At 39.1% G+C, this 27,401-nt stretch overlaps 1 protein-coding gene across 1 annotated transcript in view; it reads right to left on the bottom strand.

Annotated features, from left to right (window-relative positions):
* The window catches only part of LOC136856856 (SID1 transmembrane family member 1), a 162,472-nt gene that overhangs the window by 120,025 nt on the left and 15,046 nt on the right, over positions 1-27,401 (bottom strand). Inside the window, exon 4 of the mRNA XM_067135054.2 lies at positions 22,831-22,978. Coding sequence (XP_066991155.2) covers positions 22,831-22,978 — 148 coding nt within the window. The remainder of the gene's footprint in view (positions 1-22,830; positions 22,979-27,401) is intronic.

The following is a 27,401-nucleotide window of genomic DNA, read 5'->3' as shown; positions in this document are numbered from 1 at the left end:
TATATACAGTAGAGTCTCGATAATCTGTGGTAATTTGGGGGAGGAGAGGAAGGTACCCTGGATTTGGAATAACTCTGACTACATAAAGTAACACAGGGAAAATCATGAAAAGTGTAAAACATCGGCAAGGACTGAAGCTAGGGCCCTGTATTGTCATTTCTTACAGTGTTATGGAAAGTCCTTAATTGACTTCTGTTTATGAATGTTGCCTAGTTTCTGTGCAGCAATATCATGCCATCCCTTGAAGAGCAGGGTATCATGGGAATTGCCTCTGGCTGTTCTTCTACGTAGCATAGTGCCACTTCTAACACAGTCAGACCCTTGCTATGAGACATATTTCGCACCGTCTCTACTAAAACTTCTTCCTTGCTATCTTCTGCTGGTTTATTCAACATTTCAATGATTGATGCGCCTGTAAGTTCACACTGTTCATCACTCTTCATCCATTCCGTAACTTCAATTTCACTCGCATCTTCACATCCAGGTATCAATGAGATTAGATCTGACAAGTTTGGTATATCACCATCATTGCTTTCATTGCTTACCAATACACTACAATGAGTGGCCAAAAGTCATGGTAAGACATTGAATGTGATGTTAATGAGCTGCTCCTCCACGAGCCCTCAAAACAGCAGCAACAGAGTGAGGCATAGACTCTACAAGGTGTTGGAATCATTCTGGAGGGATCTGGACCCACGTATCTTGCACTGCCACCCACAACTGTCTTGTGTAATTGGTGCAGGGTTCATGGAGCATACACCAGCATTGACAGCATCCCATAAATGCCCGATTGGATTAAGATCAGGGGATCTGGAGGGCCAGTCCATGGTCGTAACTTCACTGGAGTGCTCTTCCAACCATCTGCATGCCACCACAAAGCAGTGACATGGCACATTGTCCTGTTGAAACATAGCATCTTCATCAGGGTATTCTACAGCCAGAAAGGGATGCAGATGGTTGAAAGAATGTTCACATAACGTGCACCTGTCAGCGCTCCTTGCAGTCGGACAATGGGGCCTAATTACGACCATGAGAATGCCGCCCAGACCTGAAGTGAGCCATCTCCCGCCTGAACACAACCTTGTTGACACGTAAGATCCATAGCTTCGTGAAGCATACGCCTCACCCTGACGTGCCCATCAGCTCGATACAACTGGAACCGGCATTTATCGGACCAAACCACATGCCCCCACCATTCCATGGTCCATTACCGATGTTCGCGGGCTCGAGCACATTGTTGAGCTCTGTGTCAAAGTGTCAAAAAAAAGGGATAAGAGTTGGTCGAAGGCTGGTGAGCATATGCGGTGCAGTTGCCTCCTTACAGATCTGGTAAAAATGGGTTCCTGACTCCCAACATTCAACTGGGCAGTGATCTGACTCACAGCAGCCCGTCAAACGTCCAGTATGGTTCTGTGGAGGCGACGTGATGTCCGTTTGTTAAACACCTGCAGTCTTCCTGTGCAGCAGTTTACGTGGGTGGTCACGTTCTCTCTGTGGTATTGAAGATCCACCCTCAACACCGTTGACCTCAGAAACCCGAATTTGAGTGTTATCTCCGCAATGCTACGACCCATGCACCATGCGCTGATGATCATCCCATGTTCAAAGTCAGTTAACTCGTGACCTGTTGCCATCTTCATGACAATGGTGTCTGTGACAGACTGCTCAGTCACATTTTCTAATTGGACTTTTGGCCACTCAATGTATGTCCTTCATAGTTATCTGTTTGAGGAAGTTTGTGATGTTTTCCTCATGTTCTGTTGCTTCCAGGAATGAATGTAGCAGGCGGAGCCAATACTTTTTTATTAGACATGCCAAAATGCCCTGACCCATAGGTTGCATCAAACTTGTTACGTTAGGGGGCAAAAATAAAGCACAAATTCCATCACATACTAGTTCCTATTCATCTGGACGTGACCCAGTGTAGTCCAGCAATAAAACTGCTTTAATAGGCAGATCCTTCTTTCTGAGGAAGTTTTAGTTTCAGGCATGACAACAAACATGGGTGTGATCTCGGTAGAGGGGAGCCACAGTACGATGACATGACAAAAATAAGCAGGGAATGATATGCCATAGAAAAATCATTTTAAATTTGCAAAAAGGAAAATTCAAATAACGCTCAGATTTAATGGAGCTTCGGATTTCTGAGACTTCACTGTATTAATTATCTTGACGAAATAAATATTTCTCTCCTGATCACCCCCCCCCCCCCCCAAAGCAGATTCAATAGCAAGTGATAATTCATTAAATAACGTCATACCCCAAAAACCTGTATCCTTCTTGGAAGCCTACAAGAAGAATTTTCATCTGAAAAATTCTGACCTATCAGATAGGACATCAAGCCTTAAATTCCTGGACAAGACCCTAAGTGATCTGTGACCTCAGATATTTCTCTGACAAGTAGAAGGTAAGTTTTGTCACTCTGTGGCTCTGGTAGTTAAATGTCAGCCTTTTGTTGCTATATCTGAAGTTGGAATCTTTGGTAAATAATATTGTTAGTTTCATGTGTGATAGTACATATATCACACCCCCGAATTATATGTAGAAGTTAGAGATATTATTGTCAGTATTCGATTTATTATTATTATTATTATTATTATTATTATTATTATCATCAGTATTTCATTTGTATATTTTGCCATTCATATTGGTAAGCTGGAAGATATCCACATAAGTAGGTATGAGTAATTTGTTTTGCACGAGTGGGAAAACATTGCTTTAATAACTCTGGTAATTTGGTTGAGTCATATGGCTACCCCAGTGTTTGTTGTGATGTACTTGTGTCGGGAAATTCATGAGTCATGTATATATCCCAGCCTGATGAGATGAGCTTGTTGTTGTATTAGGAAAGTTTGGTGACTCATGGAATATACCCCAGAGTTTGTTATTGTCTTGGGAGGAAGAAGAAGTTCAGGGCATGTCTTGACAAGAGGTTCACTCATGATTGGCTGGCAAGCACCAATCCAGACGTATCATCTGAGAGGGGGGGGATGTTGATGTCTATAAAGGTTGATCATACGGCGGCAACCGGAAGAGGCCTTTTCGCCCAATGACGAACCGCCAGACCCCGCCTTCATTAGGCAAACAGAGGCCAAGGTAGCGGAATTCCTAGCAAATGTACCTAAGCCTGAGGTTAAGAAGACTAATATCCACGAAATTAAGTGGATAATAGACCACCTTAACCCGAAGAAGGCACCCGGCCCAGACGAGATACAGAACATAATATTAAAAAAGCTAACTCTGAAAGCCCTCGCACTACTCACTAAAATATACAACGCAATGTTCCAATTGCAGTATTATCCAGAACAATGGAAAAAGGCGAGAATGCTTGTATTTGGCAAACCAGGCAAGGACAAATCTAACCCTAATAACTACAGGCCCATCAGTCTCCTGGACGCCCTCAACAAAGTATTCGACAAAATACTGCTGAAAAGGCTAATAGCACATATCAAGGAAAGAGGAATCATTCGAAACGAACAATTCGGTTTCAGGAACGGCCACTCCGCTCCGCAACTGCTTACCCGGGTCCTAGAACAAGCGACCATCGGACTAAACAAGCGGAGGGACACAGGCACGGTATTCCTTGATATCCAGAAGGCATTCGATAAAGTCTGGCACGAAGGCCTATTAGCGAAATTAATAGACCTCAAATTCCACCCAGGGTACATAAGATTAATTAAATCATACCTGGAAGGCGAAGAGTTCCAAGTAGACGTTCATAACACACTGTCAAGCACGCGATCGATCAGGGCGGGCATAGCCCAAGGGTCACTAATAGGACAGATAACCCACCCCTGATAATATCATTTAATTTACGATGTACTTGTTTCACAGGACACGAGAGCGGAAGAGAGCGGCCCGCACTCTAAAGTTTTAAAATTTTAAATGTATATACGTACAAATTGTTGCAGAGACAAGTGTGTTCCAATAACACCGCATAGAGGGACATCGACAGGCGGAAGAAGATAGCCCCTTGCATTACGTAAGGCTTGGCTTTAATTTCCCCCTCTCCAAGAGGAGACTTGACATGACATGCCGACAGCGGAACTCACTACCACGCACCTCTACGCGGATGACACTGCTATCACAGTACAACACTTTCAACTAGCATGCACCCGAAAGAGACTACAAGTAGCACTGCGAACCCTCGAGCCCTGGCTAACCAAATGGCGTATCAAGGTCAATGTAGACAAATGCCAAGCTGTAATGTTCACTAGGAAGAACAGATGCACACACAGGCCAGCCAATATAAAACCGCTCAAACTATTAAATCGAGATATAGCATGGCACGACAAGGTCAAATATCTAGGAGTAGTCCTAGATAGAAAACTAACCATGCTATATCACATTAAAGAGATCCAGCGGAAAACACACGCACGACTGTCACAGCTCTATCCCATACTGAACAAAAGATCCAGTATTAACAAGAGAGTAGCAATCAACATGTACAAGGCCCTAATTAGGCCAATAATAACGTACGCAGCCCCCGCCTTGGGCTACACTGCTAAGACAAATCTGGATAAGCTGGAGCTAATACAAAACAAATGCATTCGAGCAGCGGCTAGACTCCCGTACGACACGCCAATACGCCAACTACGCTCTATTGCGAAAGTCAGCTCGATAAGGCAACACATTCGAAAGCAAACACTCTGAATGTACAAGAAGTCATGGGGTAGTAAGGTCAACCCACTTGTCAGTGGAATCGGACGCTATGACGTCGACCTATACACAAAATACCCCACGCCGAAACACATTCTGTTCAGCCACAGGGTTGGGAGGCCGGGGGGCCAAAGCCGCCCTCGCTCCTAAGCTGACACCTACCCACTACACCGCTCCACTTAACATTACGCCCACACACCACACTGCAACACCTGTATATATGTACATACCTGATCACCTATATCCTAGATTAAGCTATACTAATATTATTATGCTATGTTATGTTTTTGTTATGTTATGTTACAGACCTAGCCACCACCGGTAATCAAGCAAGGGAGGATTGAGATAAGAAATACATCAAGACGAAGGCAACTCAGCCTTAATAAGGGACGACCCAATCCACCCCCCGCCCCCTGCCAGCGACAAGGGAGTGGACAGATAACCCACCCCTGATAATATCATTTAATTTACGATGTACTTGTTTCACAGGACACGAGAGCGGAAGAGAGCGGCCCGCACTCTAAAGTTTTAAAATTTTAAATGTATATATGTACAAATTGTTGCCGAGACAAGTGTGTTCCAATAACACCGCATAGAGGGACATCGACAGGCGGAAGAAGATAGCCCCTTGCATTACGTAAGGCTTGGCTTTAATTCCCCCCTTTCCAAAAGGAGACTTGGCACCAGGGACTGCTGGCTGCTGGGCAATGGGACGAACCTGTGGCCCAGAGCCCAGACGCTACCAGACCCGAGCCGCACCAGGCAGCGACAAGAAGGACTGATCCCCTCAATAACAGAAAATGGCAAGGAAATGGTTATGTTTGCATGACACATAATCCTAACTAACACAACCTCTGGTCTATCTCCAGCCCACATCCTTGCATGTGCTATCAAAAAAAGTCAGGTTTTACATGTAGGCTCTTTCTTCTTTCTGCCTATGTGGTTTTTCCCTGACCCTTCAATATTATACTTCAACACCATATACCTAACACAATCTCGCCTGGTAACGTGTCTGACATGGAAACAGGCAGATACTCCTTGTATCACTTCCCACTCTACCCAGCTATCTCTTTTCTACTTAGAAATTAATAGCATGTCGGAGGCCATGTAGATTGAGTCGATGGTCACGGCGGGGGAGCGGGCTACGGGGGCCCCCCGTAAAACAAAAAAAGGGGCAACCGGGGACATTGTAATGTAACTACTACAACTACAAGCAGTAACACTGTATGAAGGAACGACAACTGAGACTGTACGGGAAGGAAGTGGTGCTGATACACGGTACTGGAGTGACACGGCTGCAATGGACTGGACTTCAAACGTTCGTGTAGCGTAGTCTTGTTATGTTCGTGGAAAGTGGATGATTATGGAGAGTGCTTGCGCATTAAGTATTGTAGCACTTGTGGCGGCCTAGCATTATATGTTGGTGAAAGCTATCTCAGACTTTCCATAATTTATGTTGAGGATCGACAGACGTGTGTATATATCTTTACAACAAGTGTTAAAATATGTGAACACAGTAGTACAAGGTACAGTATCTGTGTGATGTGATAACTGCCGACTATGAGAATCGGTAAGTCGAATTGATATAGAGACAGTGAAGGGTATTTATCTACAAATGGTAGCTTAGTTCTCACTTTCGTTTTCCCACGATTTTCATTATTGTTGTTGTTGTAAATATGGAGTCTTCCAGCAATATTTTATGTGTGTATTATATGTATAATGTTGTATGTTGATGAGGTGCTCATGCACGGAATTGTTAAGAATATAGTTAGCTATTTTAGAATCAGTGTTATTAATGAACCTAGGTGCAGTTCCTACCAAATTAGTCGTTTTCAGGAGGTTAGGTAAGGCCTGCAGCAGATGTACCAGTACGCAGCATTATGTATACGCCCTGGGATATAAAGTTTATCATGCACTTATCTAAATTCGAGAGATCCATTCTGGTGAACTCTGGCGCCCATACTACGGACATTTCGGTTAATTATGCTTATTAATTTTATTAAGTTTTTGAGTAATTTTATTTATATATTTTTATTCATGATTTTATTTATCAGTAGTCATCAAGTAGTTACACATGTCCCACTAACTATTTTTAAGGTTTCTGGAGATGCTGAGCCGGCCCTGCAGTGTAGGGGTAGTGGGCCTGCCTTTTACTGGGAGAATCCAGGTTTGATTCCTGGCCAGGTCAGGGCCTTTCGGGACTGTTGTGCCATGGGGTTTGGTCTTTTTTTTTTATATGCTGAAGTGCAGGAATTTTGTTCTGCAAGAGATTTTTTTGTGCGCCAGTAAATTGGCCAACACAAGCCTGACATATATGAGAATTTTAAAATTTCACCGGACTGAGCCAGGATAGTACCTGCCACCTTGAGCTTAGAGAGCCAGCGCTCTACCATCAGAGCTACTCAGCCTGGAGTTTCCTAGTCATTCATGATTGTCCTGGAGGTGTGCAACAGGATTAATTCGCTAACATATTTGTACAACTAACTGCCATTGGTACTCATACGTCCTAGTATTCAGCTGAAATTTAAATAAATCTACTTCTTAAGCATACAGTGATATATTGGTCAAAAATTCACAGTTCATGAATATTTCTCCGTACTGTTTGTGACATCTGAACATACATCTTACATGCTTATTTTATGAGTACCAACTGTGCTAGCGCTATTCCATGTTTCAATTCTATAAAAACTGTGAGTAGATTCCCCACGACAAAGTATTCTTAAAGCAAGAATGTTTTAAGTACACAGACAGTAGTCTTCAAACGGTGTTATGCAACAGATATTCATTTTCTGTTACATTGACTGAAATCCAATGTTCTATATCAAACAATTTTTTTCTGTTGTAGCTGTTAAAATACAAAGTTTAAGAGAAGAAAGTTTGGTATTGGCTCCCATGCACATTTATTTATTAAACAGTCATTTTTCACAATACTTCATTGGTAACATTTTAAACAGAATAAGAAGGAAACATAAAATATCTACTTAGTGAAATCCTCTTAACTGAAGACGTACTGGTTTTAAAATATACAGTATTTCTCACGTCTCCTAGAGTTTCAGAAGCATGAGTTCTTGTTTGAAAGCAGTTAATTTCATAGAAACTTCTGTGATCTCAAGAAAAATTGTCATGGATTAGTTTTGCAGACAGGATATCAGTATTTGTTAATTGGTAATGTTATGCATAAAAGTAAAATCTATTTGGTGGTGGTGGTTTTTGTTTTAAAAGGAAGTACAAAAATGCTGTCTGAAAACCTGCATTATTAGGCCATATAGTTTGTAGCAGGGTGTAAAAAAAATCAAGGTATTTAAAATATCAAAATCAATGATTTTTATTTAAATCAGATTTATTTGATTTAAATCAGATTTTTCAATTTTACATTCTTACTAATCATTGGATATTATTCTCTGATTCATGTACGTATAACTGTTTATTAAGTACTTAATATTAATAATGAACGACCAATCTAAATTCTGTGTTTTAACAATATTTTAAATTGGGGAGGTGGGGGGTGATATATTAAAATATATATTTTAAACCAGTTTTTCTGTGTCGTGATTTATTCTTTTACATAAGAAACATAAACTAGAAACTATTCTTTATACCAAGACCGTTTCTAAACTAGTTCTTCATCTTCAGTCATATTTACAGCTTCCTTATTTAAGTGCTTATACAAAAATTCATGGTCCTAGCCCCTCAGGCAAGCAACTCAATGTTGAAAACATTCTAGGGATATGAGCTACGAATTATAGGTAGATAAAATATAATAAAATATGAGAATATATTTTATTTATTTCTAAAAATTACAATCCTTTTTCTTAATTATCATTATCCAGTCGATTAGATTAGCAGTTTGTCTTTTTCTACCACTACGAGCGCTAATATGAGTCAATGCATTGTTTCACTTAAGCATGACAAGAGCGAATGTGAGTCAATGCAGAATTTCACTTAAACCCTTGTAACTACATTCGGTGCAGACATTTTTCAAATAAATAAAAAAACGCCTCGGGGTATTGAACCAAGGAACACATCACAGACAGAATTATGTAAATAAGTTAATTTGGCTAGGATTTGAATCAAAAAGAGAACAAGTAGAGGAACAAGAGACTTTAGGCTATTTTTATGGAACTGCACTGAGGCTGAAAGTGATTTTCTAAATCTGTTTTTTTAGTTTGATAGAGCTATCCAAGACTCACAATTTGAAAACTTTCTGGGCCCTTCAACTTTTTACACAATTGAGGAAATTGCTTAATTTTACATTTTTCGTAGTATGGGTACTTCTACTTTGTCTGCTAAGAGAGCTTTGTCAACATCAAGTCTGTTTCTTAACTTTGAAATGCCAAACATAGAAAACACATGTCCTACATGTGCTGAAGATGCTCTAGCTGGTAAGAGTTGCATAACTTCGTCTATTACCAACATGCCAATGACAATTTCTTGACATTTTCACCATTGCAAAGCACACACACCTTGCACCACCTGAAGGGCCAGGGCCTACCAAGCGACTGCTGCTCAGCCCAAAGGCCTGTATATTATGAGGTGTCATCTGGTCAGCACAATGAATCCTCACCGCCATTATTTTTGGCTTTCTAGACTGGGGCTGCTATCTCACTGTCAGATAGCTCCTCAATTGTAATCATGTAGGCTTAGTGAACCTCAAACCAATCCTGAAATCCAGGTAAAAATCCCTGAGCTGGTCGGGAATCAAACCCAGGGCCTCTGGGTAAGAGGCAGGCATGCTATCTCTGGTAATTTAGCATTATTAATTATGTTGGTGTGCCTTTGCTGGCGGGACCTATTGTTTACAGTGCACTATGTCTTCTGGTATGGGCTAGAGCAATTTTGTTACTTTCATTGATCTGTCTCAGCTTTATCCTTGGCTTTGACAAAATGAAAGTGACTGAGGTATGAGTGATGCTAGTAATGCCATTCATTCTGCAGCCACTCCCTGCTATGAATGGTGTGAAAATATTGCTCATAGGGTCAGTTGGTGCATGCATTTCAGTGGGCTTGGCAGACTGATATGTAATAGCAACTTCTGGCTTGGTGAGGAAAGCAACGGGAAACTACCTCACTCCTCATTTCCCTAGTACTCCTCTTCAGTGATGCCTAGGCCATCTATGACAGCTGATGGCGGAATTGTTGAGGATCCAACCAGCCTTCGGGCTGAGGACTAAACATACATACAATTATGTTGGTAGTCAGTCTTTGTTTTGGTGTTCAGGATGTAGTTAGCTGTTGTAAGTGAAACATTTCATATGCTTTTACTTTAAATTTCAAGATTATGTCTTGCAGTCAATCAGTGCAAAACTGATATTTACTACACTCCACACTTGGGGGATTTAACTATACAATCTTGACTTTGATTCACAGTTGGCTCAATCTTATTATCACACAAAACATTTCCACGCATGTTCACTATTTGTCCAATCTTATTACCATGCATGATATTCTTACCAGAGCTGGACAAAGACATGTTATAATTAGGCCTTTCAAACCAGTGTCGTTGTTTTGCACTTAACCACTGCTTGCATTTAACCTCAATTTACATCCAAGTTAGCTTAATTTTATTATCGCACAGAATATTTAAGAATATTAAAGAGTCCTTTGGGGAAGAGGAAACATTTGATAATTACCCATATGTGCAATGTTGTATGCTGTCTCACTTTTGATTCTTCTAGGTAAGTAAGAAAACTTCTTGGGATAGGCTGCTGAATTCCTGGCAAGCATAAAGTAAGGGTCTCTAATCTCTACTACTCCAGGTATTGTAAAACATCATCTTTCTACGATTCCCAACGTGCAGGATGAGTACCAAAGCGCCACTCAATAGACCACAAGCAATAAGACGATAAGAAAGCAAACTGATTTTAAGTAGTTCATTTTTATATTAATTTTGAACAATGGACAGCAGGTAATAAGATGAGAATAAGTAAGTCAACTGATTTTAATCATAGATGTTGTTGTTTGAGTCTTCAGTCCACAGACTGATTTGATGCAGTCCTCTATGCCACCCTATCCTGTGCTAACCTTTTCATTTCTATGTAACTGCTGCATCCTACATCTGCTCTAATCTGCCTGTCATATTCATACCTTGGTCTACCCCTACTGTTCTTACCCCCTACATTTCCCTCAAAAACCAACTGCACAAGTCCTGGGTATCTTAAGATGTGTCCTATCATTCTATCTCTTCTTCTGGTCAAATGTAGCCAAATTGATCTTTCACCAAATTGATCCAGTATATCTTCATTCATGATTTGACCTATCCATATCACTTTCAGCATCCTTCTGTAACACCACATTTCAAAAGCTTTGATTCTCTTTGTTTCTGGGATAGTTATCGTCTGTTTCACTTCCATTCAATGCCACTTATTAAGAAAATCAACTGATATAAATCATAGATTTTATTATAAAAATCAAGATAAATAAATCATTACTTTAATCATCGCACCCTAGTCTGTAGTGAGTTAAGAAGTAACTGGATGTCTAGGAAGAAGCAAGTAACCTGCAATTCAAAATAAGACACTTCTTCAGGATTTTCCTGGAGAATGTGTGTGCTTTAATACCCAGGCACATTGTTCACTAGCTGTCATGATGGGCAATTTGTGATCTTTATTTATTTGTGCACACCAAGTTTGGTCAAGGTATCAGTTACTTCTTGCCTCAGAGGCGAAGATCATTATGTGAGTATATGTGTTTCTGTGTCCAGAGTGATGACTGCATGTTAGGTGTTGTGTGTGATGATAACGAGGTACGGAGATGGTGAAACACCACTGTCAGGTCATAGCCTACTACTGTAGAATAACACCAAGGGCTCTGGTGAATGCTCAACTCCTATCCGATGGACGAATCACCATCAAGAGCGTCATAAGCCCTCACTCCATATAAGCAGGATTTTGGCACACAGTCTAGTGATTAAGATTTGTATACCACCATCTCTCATACCCTTCTGCTCAACATTCTGATGGTGATATTTTTTATTTTTATTTTTCACCATCTAGACTCGGACCATAATGACTTGAACGATCATGGCCACCCAGCGGGCTTCCTGGAGAATGTATGTGTGGAGTTCTGCTCCCAGGCATGTCTCCACATGTCTGTCCTCTGCTGATCTTTTCATCAAGCTATATCTTCTTTCTTCTTTGCTAACTCTTTCTAGTATCTCCTCATTTGTCCTTTTTAAATCCAGATCTTTCCTAACCTCTGTCATATCCACATCTTAAAGGTTTCCAGTTTCCATTCATCTTCCTTCCTCTATGTACAAGCATGATATAGAGCCACATTCCACACAAGGCTTTGCTAGTCTTTTCCTCAAACCTCTATTTAAATTCTCAAATATAAGTCTCTTCTATCAAACATTTTCTTGGCTATTGCAATTCCACTCTTCACATCCGGACTACAAATCATGTCATCTCTTATCAATGTTCCTACTGAATAGTGCAAAATATTCTATTTTCTTGCAACTAACCCAACAAGCCAGACATTGCTGGAACACTGAAAGTGCATTGAGTCAAGGATTATTTTCAAGAAAGTTTCCTGCTACCACAAACCTTGTGAAATTTTATACTCGGCACACCTTCAATAAGTATTAAACATACAATATGATAAAATACATGAGATAACATGCTAAAATGTGTTTCTCAGTCACTATACTGTAAAAGTTTAAGGGTGTGTGGTGATTCTCTAAAAGCAGTGGAACTTGACACTTTTTTTGCATAGTCACCTCACTGCTGTCCTGTTCTTGTGCTTTGTGCACACTTCGCAGTCTCTTGAGGGGATTGTTTGGATGCAGTGGGTTAGATGGGCATATGAAAATGAGCCCATTTCGTGGATTACATCCTGATGGGATTATCAGCAAGAAACAGTCTCCCACAAAGTCTCCGCCCCATGAGTGCAATGTTGTTGAGTATGTGCTCCCAGATCCAGTCCAATGGCACTGTCATATCAGAACTTAATAATTTCACCATTTTTATTGGTCTTTTTTGGGCCCATATTGACTTTTACCTAATCTCACTACACTGAAAGAACAGGAGTTCATATGAGTCCACCTTGTTAATACTATAGAAAAAACTGTTTAATACATATTATTTAATTGTGCATATTTCGAGAACACAGTGCATTCTCTTCATCAGTGAAAAACATCTCGTTAAAATCTTGAGGACTTGATCGAAACCACATGCTGCAACGTAATATAAACAACCTACAAATAAAATTAAAAAACTGTTACTATAAAATTAATTCATTCTCTAATAAAAATCAACTCATTACCATTAGCGGGATTACAATGAAAAAGCTTCAGCTGTTAGATGTAAATAAAATCTGTTGTCCGATTTTAGTTCAAAATTATTTAAGAAACAACATCTCTTCCTTATTAGTAAGGTGTCTTGTGTACTCTATATAATCTCCTTAACAATAAAACTATGTGTGTGTCAAAATCTTGTTAATAATAAATTTCACATTTCAGCTCCATTTGTACTCCTTGTGTGGGATAACTTCTTAATTATTAAAAACTTGTGAGCCAGGTTAGAATTCACTCATTCAGTGTATGTGTGGCTTGTTTAGAAACTCAGAACTCAATAAACACAGCTGACTGTGAGTCAAACATATTTGAACTTGCCCTAAAAACATGTGGGCGAGGTTGCAATCAACTCATCCAGTATGTGTGACAGCTTGTTTACAAACCCAGAATTAGTTCTAGTTGTACTAGTTGCAATTCTCCTCTTTCTTGTTCCTCCTCTTCTTCCTCTTCCTACTCCTCCCCTTCTTAATTACAATTTCATTTTCCCCGTCATCATCAGAAATTCACTTCACGGGTGCTTTCATCGGGAGAATTATAATGATAGTCACCATTTTTCACTCCTGGAGGTAAATTATCACCCCTATAATGAAATCTCTATAACTTGGTAATTAGCAGTAATAAACTAATGACATTTGAAACATAACTTTAATACACTTTAAGGGTGTGGTATCTGGAGTAACAGTCACCAGGATGTAGAGCTACCTTGCAGCCCGAGCAGTAGAATGTGGTTCTGCTCCAATTTTCTTCTTGGCACACACTCTACACTGCCTGATAAGGGACTTCTTCTTTTCACTACCATGTAGTTTAACCAATTTGTGGCCCAACATTTTCCCATTCAGTCTGGACAGTGAGTCTTGCCTTGGAGCTCTCTTGAGATAGTCATAATTTCCCAATGGTCCTGCAACAGGTGATGTAGCGATTTCTATTGTTCCAGATTCATTACTGTCTGTAGCTTGCTCTTCTTCTGGTGCAATCGAATCAAGAAGTTCTTCTATCACATCCTGAATGAAATCAATGAGTTTGGTTCTAGGATTCTGAAGTTTATGTAATGCATGTGCATTACAAATTGTGCATATTAATAAACACACGAAAACTTTTTTGGTCCATTTCTTAATTTCCTAATGAACAGGTAGTAAGCCATGTGTTGGTCAGCATTATCTACCCCAAAGCACATGACAATTATAATCAATGGTAGTTTCTGGTTTCATCCCTACCTTGTCGCTCTTGGTTACAGTTTCTGCCATTTGTGCTGTGTGAAGTGTTGACATCATGTTCACAAACATGCTTGTCTTTCCACGACTGCACGAGGATGTCGTTATGCCGCTTGAAAGACATTTCTCCTTGTTTTAGTGTTTTGGAAACTTCAAATACCGTAGTTCCTTTGGCAATCCATGGTTTTGCCTAACGTTGCCAAGGACACTGAACTTCTTTAGTAACAATACCTGGGTTAGTTTGACATTGTTATAAAAATTATAACCCTTCCCCTTGTATGGTTCCAAAAGTGAAGTGACAGTGTTCTATAGTGATCCAGACTTCCCATCATAAATCTGAAAGTCACAAATATATCCAGTGGCACCTTCACACAACAACCAAACCATAATACCATACCTAGTTAGTTTGCCTGGACTGTATACCCGAAATGACAAACGTCAACACAATGCCAACATTACAAGATATTAGAATCATTCCGTATTGACAGTTTTCACTTTATAAAGGAAATTTAATATATTCTCCTATTCAATACATACACATCTCCATCATTAGATGGAGTAATAATAGTCATACATGTTTCAACTCGTTTGAGCCATCTTCAGTGAAAAAAGGTTAAAGTGTTTTACATAAATGATGCTAAAAAATGTGTTGTTATTACTATTATTATTAAATATCCAGTTACAAACCCTATTTTACCAGTAGTATATTAGGGCTATAGATAGTAAGAATACATGAAAATCACATTTAAAATGGAGATGACTTATAAATGAGGTGGAGAAATTTAACAAACACTTTATAACAGCATCTTCTCTGAAATACCATAGTGAGAGGTGCTTGGTATTCAATATTACACATGTTTAAATGCATTAATAATTCAATTTTACTCCTGTCAAAAATTGGACACTCAAATAAAAGATGACGAACAGTGTGTGGCATTTCACAGGTACAGCTGTAGGGCTTCTGAATAATGATTTTAAACATCTTGAAGTACGATCCAAACTTTCCATGTCCTGTCAGAAACTGAGTTACCATATGTTCATGTTGCAATAACCTACTTTGTAGTCTGTGTTGAATATTTGGAAAAAACAAGTCCCTTGTTAGCCAGCCATTTGTGCTGGTGATCCATTGGTTGTTCCACATATCTTGTGTATAATGTCTCAGTTTCTTTTATACAAGAGACACAGGCCACTTTTCATATATCAACAAAGCATCAGAAGTAGTAGTAGCTGCTTTGGCAAGTTCATCGCTCTCTCATTTCCTTCTACTCCATCATGCCCTCGGACCCATTTCATGCAGATATGTTTACTGTAGCTTTTTTTTTTGCTTTACGTCGCACAGACACAGATAGGTCTTATGGCGACGATGGGATAGGAAAGGTGTAGCCTAATATGTGTGATCTTATATTAACAGCTACGGAATAAAAGTTATATTTTTCTTGGATTGCTTTCAAAGCTGCCTGAGAATCACGCAATATTTGCGCAGCAGAACTGTGTTTTTTAATCCACATAACTACCTGTTGTATAGTGCACAGTTCTGCTTGTTAGACTGAACATGAGGGAGAGAGGTGTATGCTGAAAAATTGAGACTAACTGTTAGTCTGTAGCACTACAAAAGCACAGCCTACAAACCAACCATCTTTTTCTTTGCTAATCTAGGACCCATCCATATAAATTTTGTAATGATGATGTGTGTTGCACATTTCTTGCACAAGATTATTGACAAATTTACTTGGGTGACTTGCAGTCAATGGATTAGTTGGCAGTTTAGGCTTACTTGGGTGACTTGCAGTCAATGGATTAGTTGGCAGTTTAGGCTTAACACTTAAGATCCTATCAGGATACAAAACACCCATTTTTATTAATGTGAGCTCAGCTTTGGCAATGGCTGTTAAATGCAGAGGTAGGGTTCGCTTCCATGGATATTGTATGGTATGCACGAATAATTCTGAGTACAAAACCTCTTCAAATTTGGGCTAGTTTGGCTTGAACCCACTTCCTTCTCAATACATTATGATAAGCAGATGCACCATAAAGTAATAACGGTTCAACTGCTCCATGATACATTGTCTTTAATAGTTCTGGATTAAGACCCCATGTCAATGTGGTAGCAGTAGTGAAGCCATTTGCTTGCTTTGGTAGACAGCATTGAAGTGAGCTCTGAATGTTAGTTTTCTAAAACAACACCTAAGTATGGCATCTGATCCATCAGTTTTATAGCTTGTCCATTCATGTGAACTACAGGTGTTTCAGCTTTTCTCTTCCTCGTAATGAACATGCTGCTTTTTTTTTTTAGGGTTGTACTATAACTTATTTTCAAATCCCCAGTTGTAAATTATATTCAGCGCTGTATTAGCTCGAAAAGTCAGACATGAAACATTATTACTTTTAAGTAGGAGAAGGGCATCATCTGCAAAGGCAATTATGTGACAGTCAGTAGGTAATTTCACAGTAAATCATCATAGAGAATTGTCCAGAATCCTGGACTACATGCAGAACCTTGAGGACAACCTTTTGTGACATTTTTGGTAAATGTAGTACTGCCCATTGTGAGCTCTGCCTTTCGATTATTAAAATAGTTTCTAATTATTACATACAGGTTTCTAGGACATGATTTTTTCTTCAGCTGATGTAATATTTTCAGCCACCAGGCATTATCAAACGCCCCTGAGATATCTAACAGAAAGGAAGACCGCTCTGCTGATCTTGTTAGATATCTGTTGTGCAGAGCAAAAAGTTTTCCATGCCTCATTTTGTGTTTTAATTATTTTATTTTATAATCTGATATAATTCTATTGTACGCCTCTTCATACTGTCGACGAAGTATTTCACAGGAAGATCGCTTGAATCTCCTGTATGACGCCAAGACCTTCTTTCTCATCCAATCTAGTTCAGGGTTCCACCAGTAATTTTTTACAGGTTTCTGCGACAATTTCGGAAGATGCGCTTCACAGATATTATAAATAGTTTGTGTAAGGTAATTTATCATTATATTACGTTTTTTGCTCGTAGTCACTTGTAGCACCTGTTCTGCTATTCTTTCAAGTTTCCGAGCAGCCACCTGAAAGTGAGCCCACTGAACATTCTGTGTTCTAAAAATACGTGTAATGAAATCATTAGCATTAACTATATTTACATCTGTTTTAATTTTTATAGTAATAAGTCTATAATCAGAAATACTAGGAGCTTCACTCACTTTCCATTCCACAATGTGTTTTAAAAGTGCAGGTGAACAGATGCTGACATCGATAAAACTGTTATTATCATTTCGACTGAAAGTTGGAATTAGTCCATCATTAAGTATTAAATTATTAGATTATTGGAGGAGCAAAAATTTTTAAAAAATGGTTTCCACGATTGTCGGTCACAGGACTTTCCCATCCACTATGTTTAGCATTAATATCTCCAATTATTAAGGAGGGGCTTGCCTTTCAAATCAACACAAAGTTCGTTGAGGTCATTTAACTTCACTTAAATCATCCTTAGATTCACAGTATATATTACAAATATATTTTTAAAATGTGTTAAAACATAATGAAGAAAAGAATGAAAACAAATGGAACATGACGTAATTAAATCAATAAGTGATTATGGTGATAAGTGATTATTGTTCTTTTTTGAATTCCTCCCAGTCGAGGCTGAGCCCTTTAATGTTCTGCCACCAAGTCCTTGCTGACGATTTTAGTTGCTGGCTGACAATTTGCAAATATATTTCTGCAGGTATATTTGTCCTACCCAGTAAAGACTCCAATGTCTTTAGAAATGTTTTAGGACACTCCTCGAGCCTCCCATGAAATTCCGGTAGGCTGTCTTTGATAACTGTGGGGTCAACTGGTATCCCAAGGGGGAGGTCCATACCTCTTCCAGGTTGACTACTGCCTGTAGCCATGTTTTTCTCCAGGGATAAAATTTTCCTATTAACTTCGGATTCAAGCTTCGTAATTTTCTGGCCTACTTCGGTTTTGAGATCGTTAGATTCCCGCTCAATTTCTCCAATCTTCTCATCGACTTTGTTTTCCAATGTGTGCATATCGTTTACTACTTTATCCATGTCTAATTCTAAGCTGCCGATTTTATCATTATTTTTTAAATATCTTCTTTCAGATCTTTGACGAAAGAATTGATTTGACCCTTTATTTCTTGAGGCTGGGCCTCAATTTTACCCTCGAGTTTTTCGGATTGGGCCTCGATTTTTTCGAACTGGGCCTGAATTTTACCCTTGAGCTTTTCAGATTGGGCCTCGATACTCTCGAGTTTTTCGGACTGGGCCTGAATCAACACAGTTAGTTGTGCTAACTAGTGCTTACCCGGTCGTTGGTTTCTTCCTCCAAGGTGACTGCGAAGTCGAAACTGCCTGGGTCCTACTCGCTGTCCATCAAATCCTGGCGTAGCCTCTCCTGTAGGTCCGCTTTGCTTCCAGCCGTCGGTAAACTTCGGGATGCCAGCGCTTTCCGTAACATCGCCACGGTCATTTGTTCGATCTTCATTGCTGAGTCTTGAAGTGTCCTGTCACAGCCGCCAATTTATCGTTCTACGTTGCGATTTTATTTGATGTAAATAAATATCACACGAGAACACGTTCACTTCCTTATTAAAATTCTTTATTTACACTGTACGTCACAACACACCATTATACACAGTAGCAAATGACAACACACTCAATAGCGAAGTACCCTGAAGTCGATTCTGACAAGTACAGATATCAACAACACTGACGCGCGCACTATAACATACTCTCTCTTGAATTCCCTGCCTCACTCACTCAAGTCCAATGATCTGACTGACTCGCCGACTTGAAAGCTCGATATTTATACTATTCGATCAACCATCTAGAATGATCAACTTCTGGAAGAGTTCTTACAACACTCTAATGGAACACACTCGAAACATCAATCGACCAGCTAGTCGAATGGGTACTCGAATGTTCTTTCGATATACAAAAATGTACACGGAAATATCTACAACATTCGTAATGTCTCTACATGTATCCGGATAATAAAACCTTACAGTAAGTTTCCAGAACCTTTCACCTATACTAAATCATAGTACAATAAGCATAACATATGAACATTATGGAATTTTCTACCACCTTCGACCATATAGATTTTAAGGTTAAACAATACGATCTTGAGGTTATACAATTTTATACTACATATTTACAGAGGAACCATATACTAGTCATGTTTAACACTAATAAAAGATAATTTAGCATTAAATAAACTATAATTAAAATATATTAAACATAATAATTGAAGGTTTTACACCAATTACAGCGTCGTACGTACGACAGCTATATCAGCTTCTGGATAACTTTTGCATTGTTTGATTTGGATACGGTATTTTTCCCTTACCATAATATAATCTATTTGGTATCTCGCTTTATCTCCAGGTGCTGTCCAGGTATACCTCCTTCTCTTGGGCTATTTGAACAAGGTGTTTGTAATTATTAGTCCTTTTGCTTTACAAAAGTCTATTAGTTGTTGACCTCTCATTTCTTACTCCAAGACCATACTGACCTACAGTCTTCCCATCTTCTCCTTCACCAACAGAAGCGTTCCACTCTTCAAGAAAAATGAGATTCTCGTTGTCATTAATCGTATCCATCAACTACTCTAACTGATTATATACCTGGTCAACTTCAATCTGAATGATTCGTTGTTGGCATGTACACCTGTATTATTATCATGTCAACTGGTTCATTTTCTATTCTCACCATAATTATTCTATCACTGTATTGTACATAGCTCTGAACTTGTACACCTATGCTTTTACTTAATACTATTCCTACACCTGACATTTTTGTATTTTTGTTATCACTCCAAAAGTCCCCCCTCTCAGGCCACTTTATTTCACTCACTCCTAATATGTTGTGTTTAGCCATCTCCTTTTTTATCACCTGTAAATTGTACGTAGTTAGGCCTACCGTCAACAACCGACCAGTCATATTCTTGTATTACAGCTGGTACATGTGTGGAGCACGTGGCTACTCTGATATCGTGATTGTTGCTGTTCCTTACAACACTTAACGCATCTTCAACAGTCAACCCACTATCGCTTGCTAATTCATCATGTTCTGAATCACTATCCGTGTAAATTTCACCTAATATATTACTTTCTGTCAAACCTCTCACAATGAAAGCCACCATTGCAGAATACTGCGTGACAACTTGAATCAAACATTTTTTTTTTCTTTTTGCAAGCTGCTTTACGTTGCACTGACAGAGATAGGTCTTATGGCGACGATGGGATAGGAAAGGGCTAGGAGTGGGAAGGAAGCAGCCGTGGCCTCAATTAAGGTACAGCCCCATCACTTGCCTGGTGTGAAAATGGGAAACCACGGAAAACCATCTTCAGGGCTGCCGACAGTGGGGTTCGAACCTACTATCTCCCGAATACTGGATACTGGCCGCACTTAAGCAACTGCAGCTATCGAGCTCGGTAACATAACATAAAATATTGGTGATATTCTGCATATATCGCAATGAACAAGATATCAATCGATTCCCCAAAGAATAAATAACAGACTGCGAACAGCAATTAGCTAGCGAGTGCCATCTGTCGATGAAATAGGAAAATATTTCAACCCATGTGCCAACACGACCTAGGTCGCTTTTGGCTTTCTGGAAGCATTTTGTGAACACAACCTAGGTCGCATTTGGCAGGCAATGAGTTAACTGTTCACCTCACAATCTGAGGCATAAAATAATCATGTTCTCAAAACTCAACTATACACTACAAAGGTGTACATCCATCGCTGACGGGTTCATAATAATCAAGGTGACATTTTTGTAACGAGTGGGAGAAGAGGACTTACCAGGCTCTTTTTTGGCTAATCCAAGATAGTTCCAAATACATCATTTAATAAACATTTCTCACAGTTTAAAGTCATTGCCAATTCTGTAATCCAAAATTCATTAATGAACACAACAGCAAGGGGAGTATTTATGTTCCATGCTTCTTTACAGCACAGTATTTAAATCTGTAATTAAAAACTTTTATCTAATATTTCAATTTAGATTTGTCTATCCATAAAAAACAAGTTAAATCAAAAGCATTTAGCAATTCTTGCATACATTTTAATTTGATATGAAATATGTAAAATGCTCAAATAGCAATATGTTTCTGAGAGTAAAAATAACAGATAATAATATACAGGCCTTATGATTAGCATTACATGCTAAAACAATATGAATATTTATTCTTAAAACGTAAAGGCTATAAACATTTTTCATCCTCATTATTTATTTTGTTCCTACTGTAACTTCTTAGGTTTTGCATTATACGAGGGCTATGCCGAAAGTTTTTAGCAGAGTGAGAGAAAAAAATGTTTATTTGCGAAACAACTATTACAACTTTTCAAAATACTCTCCATTAGCACGTATACATTTTTCCATTCTCTGAAACCACTTAGAAAACGTTTCAGTCCAAACTTCTTTCGGGATGTCATTTAGTGCACTCTCATATGCTGCAATGGCCTCTTCATCTGACGAAAACTGCTGCCCACGTATTTTTTCCTTGGTCTTAGGGAACAGAATGAAGTCACATGGGGCGAGGTCAGGTGCAAAGGGGGGGATGAGGTAACACTCGCACTTTTCCCCTTTCCAAAAAGTCCATTGTTCTGGCAGCCCTGTGTGCAGATGCATTGTCGTGATGCAGCAGAAGGTGCCCACTCTTGGACTTTGGGTGCTGTGACCTCCAAGTGGCGAGGACTTTGGGAAGACAATCATTCATGTACCATTCAGCATTGACTGTACGACGTGTGTCCAAGGTCACAAAGGTGAGATGCCCCATTTTCGTATATAAAAAAAAAAAGTTGCCACCATCTTCTTTCCAAAGCTCCGACTTCGTCGAACTTTTGTGGGTGGTTTCTCCACTGGAAAGCACCACATAGAAGACTGTCTCTTCATTTCAGGGTCATAATGGTAGACCCATGTATCATCACGTGACGATATTGTAGGTGTTTTCGGACTGCCCTCCATTGAATTTTTCTAGCATGAAATGACACCAGTCCACTCTCTCCTCCTTTTGGCTTTCTATCAGGGAATGTGGCACCCAAAGGGCACATCTCTTGGTAAGGCCTAAATAATCATGAACGATGGTCTGTGCTGCTCTTGACCCAATATTTAAGGTCCCTTCAATGTCACAAAATGTAAGATGTGGATCTGCTTTGATCATTTCCCTCACAGCATCAATGCTTTCTTGAGTCACAGTTGTTGCTGGGCGACCGGGATGAGCGTCATCTTCAATTGACTGCCGACCCCTTGAAAACTCGCAAAACCAATTTTCAACTGTGGCTCTAGAAGGGGCAGCCTCACCAAAAATGCACAGCAAAGAAGAATGGCATTCTTCAGCACTTAATTTCTTTTTATAATCATAAAAAATCATTGCTCGAAAATTGCGGTGCGACAGATCCATCTTGCACCGTGTGACTCAGCACTGCCTGTGCTTTCTTCCCTCGCCGTGGAGGAACTACCGCTACGAGGGGTTGCGCACGCATGTTCCAAGGTCGAAAAACATCGCTCTTTCAAATGAAAATAATCCCATTGTCCTCAGAATTACGGTTTACGCGTTGCTAAAAATTTTCTGCATAACCTTCGTAGTTCTAGAATAGCATCCTAAGACTACATTAAAAATTGAAGAAATGTACTGCAACAGTAAAACAATTTAACTCACACTGATATTTTGTATGGATACAGTCATGCAAAGCTTATCTGGGGAATCCACTCTCAGTAGTACAGTATCTGGTCCTTCTGGTGGGAACTCAAAAGCATAATAGCTGGGTTCTGTGGGAGTAATGTTTACAGTCCGATTCTCCGACAACCTTAAAAATGTTCAAAAGACTTTAAGGCACCTCTATTATAACAAGCATAACACAAAACTTTCCATTAATAAAGGAAAGGAACAAACAAGTGGAAATGAAGTCATATATAGAAATATAGGGACACTTAAGAGACATGATTGATAGTCCCATGATGAGTGTTGGAGCCCACTCTCCTGAAGAAGCTGGGAAGCAGAAATGTGCTCGTGTGCGGCTGAGAAGAAATGAATGTAGAAGAACAGGATTTGATAAGGAGAGGTCCAATCTATTTGAACTTGGCAGTATTTGAAGGCAGATTGTCTTCGTCCTTTTGTGTTTCTTTACACACAGATCTATCATTGCGTTTATCCCATGCTGTGTTTCTTTCCTTGTCCCTGTCTTTCTACACACGACTTGCATGAATAAAAATGTACCATAAACATGAGAAGTGATCTATACCACCAAATTCAAACAGACAGGTTTTACAGCAAACAGACTTTCTATTCACTACTACCAATGACATTACAGAATAAATTTACTAAGAACCAAATTTCAATACAAATAAATCTTGGAAGTGATGGTATTTTGTATACAATACTCCAAAATATCAGTTGTTAGAACTTATACCTTATAACTAGATCATGAAACAAAACAGAAATATACAATATGAACCTTAAATCTAATGCTCTCTCTGCCGCCTTACCGACTATCAGCAGCAGAAGTTAAACATTGGCAAGAAATTAAAGGTGACAGGAAAAATAACTCATTACCATCGAACACTTACCGCTACTTTAGTTACAACAATCAGTTACCCAGAGACCATGAACCAAATTAAGTGTTGGTACGGCAGTAAATTTCTAGTCTACAATAAAGAGAACAAGTTTTAATTATGAACATAACTTACGTATTTATTATTTAAAAATAAAATAAATTGAGCCATCATTATCAGGGAAAAACGTCCAAAATTAAAACCACCTGAACTGGGTTACAAATTTAAATGTAGTGATAAAACCTTAATGTACCGTCCGAACGGAGAAATAAATTTAAATGATACATTTGCATAACTTCAAAACAACCAAACTTCATGTGAAATTTTTAATATGTTTCATGCATCGCGTTTCCAGAAATATTTCCTTTCACAATATTTCATTAACTTATAAACGTTTTCATTACTCAGAAAACACCTAGATTGATTACCACGGAGATTTCACACGGCCTCCAGTACTAGCTTCGCGGGGGAAAAAAAAAAAAAGACAGACATAACCCGGCAGAAGGCCAAAAAATATAAGAATGAAAAGGTAGGGGGGATAAATTAAATTACATTTAAGCAAGTATAACTAAATGAAAAATCCCCAAGAAGTGGAACAATATCCATGCACAGCCTTAAAGAAACACAACGTCACCAAATAACAACAAACAGTCACAATCACAACCGGGACCAGTTACCAAGGAGACGTAAACACGCCAAGAGACCTTGGCAACCCCGAAACATGAACCAAAACAAAGCTGATCCAATAAGAAAAATATGAATGTTAAAAGGAAAAATTACAAGCACACGGTCAAAATAAAATAAGCAGAAACAGAGGTAAACAAGAAATTAAAACAAATTAAGGACTGGCACCCAAGTGAAATCTCGCATAGTTTTAAAATTATACACAGAGAAGTTTCATAGTTACTCAATAGAATTCTAATTAAGCACACTTTCTTTTTACCAAATGGTTTGGATGTATAACTAGGTACATTTTGGAAACCCAACTTAGAAAAACCTAAGGTAACTAAATAAATCGGGACGACATAATAAATCCGAGACCCACGCCGATACTCAAGACGAAGGGTTTTCAACTCATACTTCTTCACGTAGCAGGAACCAGATCCAAGACAGAAATGAAGAAGAGACTTACTTGCATTGTTGAAGTTTGCAGAAGTATGCTAGTATCCATTACTCACTTAAAAGAAATATACTTGGAATTAATAAATTCATAATTAAAGAAAGATGTTCCCCGAATCTGATTAAGGAGCACTAAGGACTAAATCCTTATGCCGAAACACTATTGTCCAGTATCCATGTGGTAGATCGGAAAGTGATCTAGAAGTGAGGACGAAACACGTCTTGCCTCCATCGTACTCCAGTGATTACTCAAGCATGGCGACTCACGCCAACAAGCAGCATGGCCCACCAAACGGAAAAGAGTGAGTCATGGACTCGCCCACAAGAAGATGCTACAATTTACGGCACGAGATTTTACCAGACCAAGGTTAAGGATTCCAAGAGAAAACATTAAAGCAATATAATCTCATGGTAACAATGATGAAGATGGTATCAAATAAGGTGGGCTAGGCCACGTAGAAGGTACTTGTAGAATACAAGACTGAAATAATTCCGAATGACACAATTTTAAAAAACTCGAATGCAGATTTCAAAATATGGTTGGGGAGAGCTAATACTCGTCACCAACGTCACATCTCGAAAAAGATCTTTGGTATGCTAACTGCATAATTGCCCATATTAATAAAAATTAGATAACAATTTTCAACATCACATGTTTTCCATGATTTGTGGTGTGGGTTACTGTAGTCACGTCCTAGTTCGTGAACCATGGGCAACGGCTGATTGGCCTAGTAAGCTGTCCTGAGAATCGGAATACCAGTTGCTATGGAATGGGAGTGGGCATCTCAGACATATTCTGAATCATGGCCCTCCTTGTGTTCACGCAGCTAGGACTATGCAATCCACCAGTGGTCCCTAACCCGTTAGAAGAGAGATTCTCACTTGGACTATGTGTAAGTGTTGGCAACGTGTCCTGTGTCCGCATTTTGCTTTTCTTTTGCCTCAGTTTTGTTCAGCGAGAATGCTTGTTTATAAACAGCAACAGTTATTAGGTTTTAATTTTATAACTTACTTTGCTAGTGGTGTTTCCATTCCAAGTGTGCTTCAGAAGTTATTTAACAATGCTGAGAAGCAGTAGACTGTTTAAAAAGCGTAAATTCTGTGGTAATAAGCATTTAAATAGTAGCAGTAATGACAATAATCTGTGCACGTCTTCTAACCTACAAATACAGAATGCTGAAGAGCATGAAAGCAGCGAAAGTGTTTCCAGTAAGAAACTGTTTTACTTGAAGGATGAGTGTTCAACTGCTGGAAACAGTGAAAGTGTAAAGTGAAGGTACAACATGCCAACACAAACATTCACTGCCTATACAGTAACAGAAGCTATCAGACCAGTATACAGGGACTTGACAGATGACAAACTGTTGAAAAGATGGTTACATGGAGCCACACAGAACTTGAATGAAAGTTTTAATTACTGCATATGGAAAATTCTACCAAAAACTGTCTTAGTAGAGAGTATGACATCGTGGTAGATGTCTGTGATGCTGTGGTGACTTTTAATGAAGGAGCAGTTGATAGGCTAAAACTTCTGGAAGGGATGGGCATAAAATCTTTTGCCTCCTGCATTAGATTTATCTTTTCATTGAATTTTGCCTTGCATGTATCCCCTTTTTATGCACGACTTTCTTGGTTAAAAGTAGAGCAGCAGAGGAATCACCATGTATTAATTTTAACCCACATATGTAACTCATGTCTTTCGGAAGGCTACTTCCCAACTGTTTGGAAGGATGCCTTAATTTTCCCAGTACCAAAAACATCTCTAGCAAATTCTCCATCTGACTATCGACCTGTCTGTATACTTTCTTCACTTTCGAAAGTCTTAGAGAAACTCATGCATGAACAACTGCTCCAATATTTGATGCACCATTCATTACTTGATCACCTGCAATCTGGATTTAAAAAAGGACATACCGGTAGTACATCTACTGCTCTTCTAAAAATTACGGATGACGTAAGAAAAGCAATGGACGAACGTAAAGTGACCGTGCTCATTCTCCTAGACTTCAGCAGCGCTTTTGACACTATCAGTACGGACATATTAATAGCGAAATTGCATTCCTCCCATCTTAGCCACGCTGCTCTCAAACTGTTCGCTTCCTACCTCCATAACCGACGACAGTGTGTTGTCATGAATGATAAGAGAACGGAGTGGAAGTACAAAGTTAATGGTGTGCCACAAGGTTCTATACTCGGCCCCCTGTTATTTATTTTATATTTGAATGACATCTCTTCTAAGTTGAAAAACTGCAACTACCATCTCTATGCCGACGACCTTCAAATTTACTGCCACACAAAAGTGAATGACATAAATGCAGCTATTGAAAATATGAACCGAAACTTAGATCAGATCAGCTGTTATGCAGCTGAGAATTCTCTCTCCATCAACCCAACGAAAACACAAGCTATCATACTAGGGCAGAGAAAACTGCTTGCCCATCTACACAGTCTACAAATTCCAGTCATTCAACTAAATGGCGTTGCTATCCCACTCTGTAAATCAGTAAAAAGCCTTGGAGTCACTATAAATGAAACTTTAAACTGGGATGAGCATGTCAC

Source organism: Anabrus simplex, chromosome 1, assembly GCF_040414725.1.
Source record: "Anabrus simplex isolate iqAnaSimp1 chromosome 1, ASM4041472v1, whole genome shotgun sequence".
NCBI classification, from domain to species: Eukaryota; Metazoa; Arthropoda; class Insecta; order Orthoptera; family Tettigoniidae; genus Anabrus; species Anabrus simplex.
The sequence above is the reverse complement of the archived record's forward strand: the minus strand, read 5'-3'. Positions and strand labels throughout refer to the sequence as shown.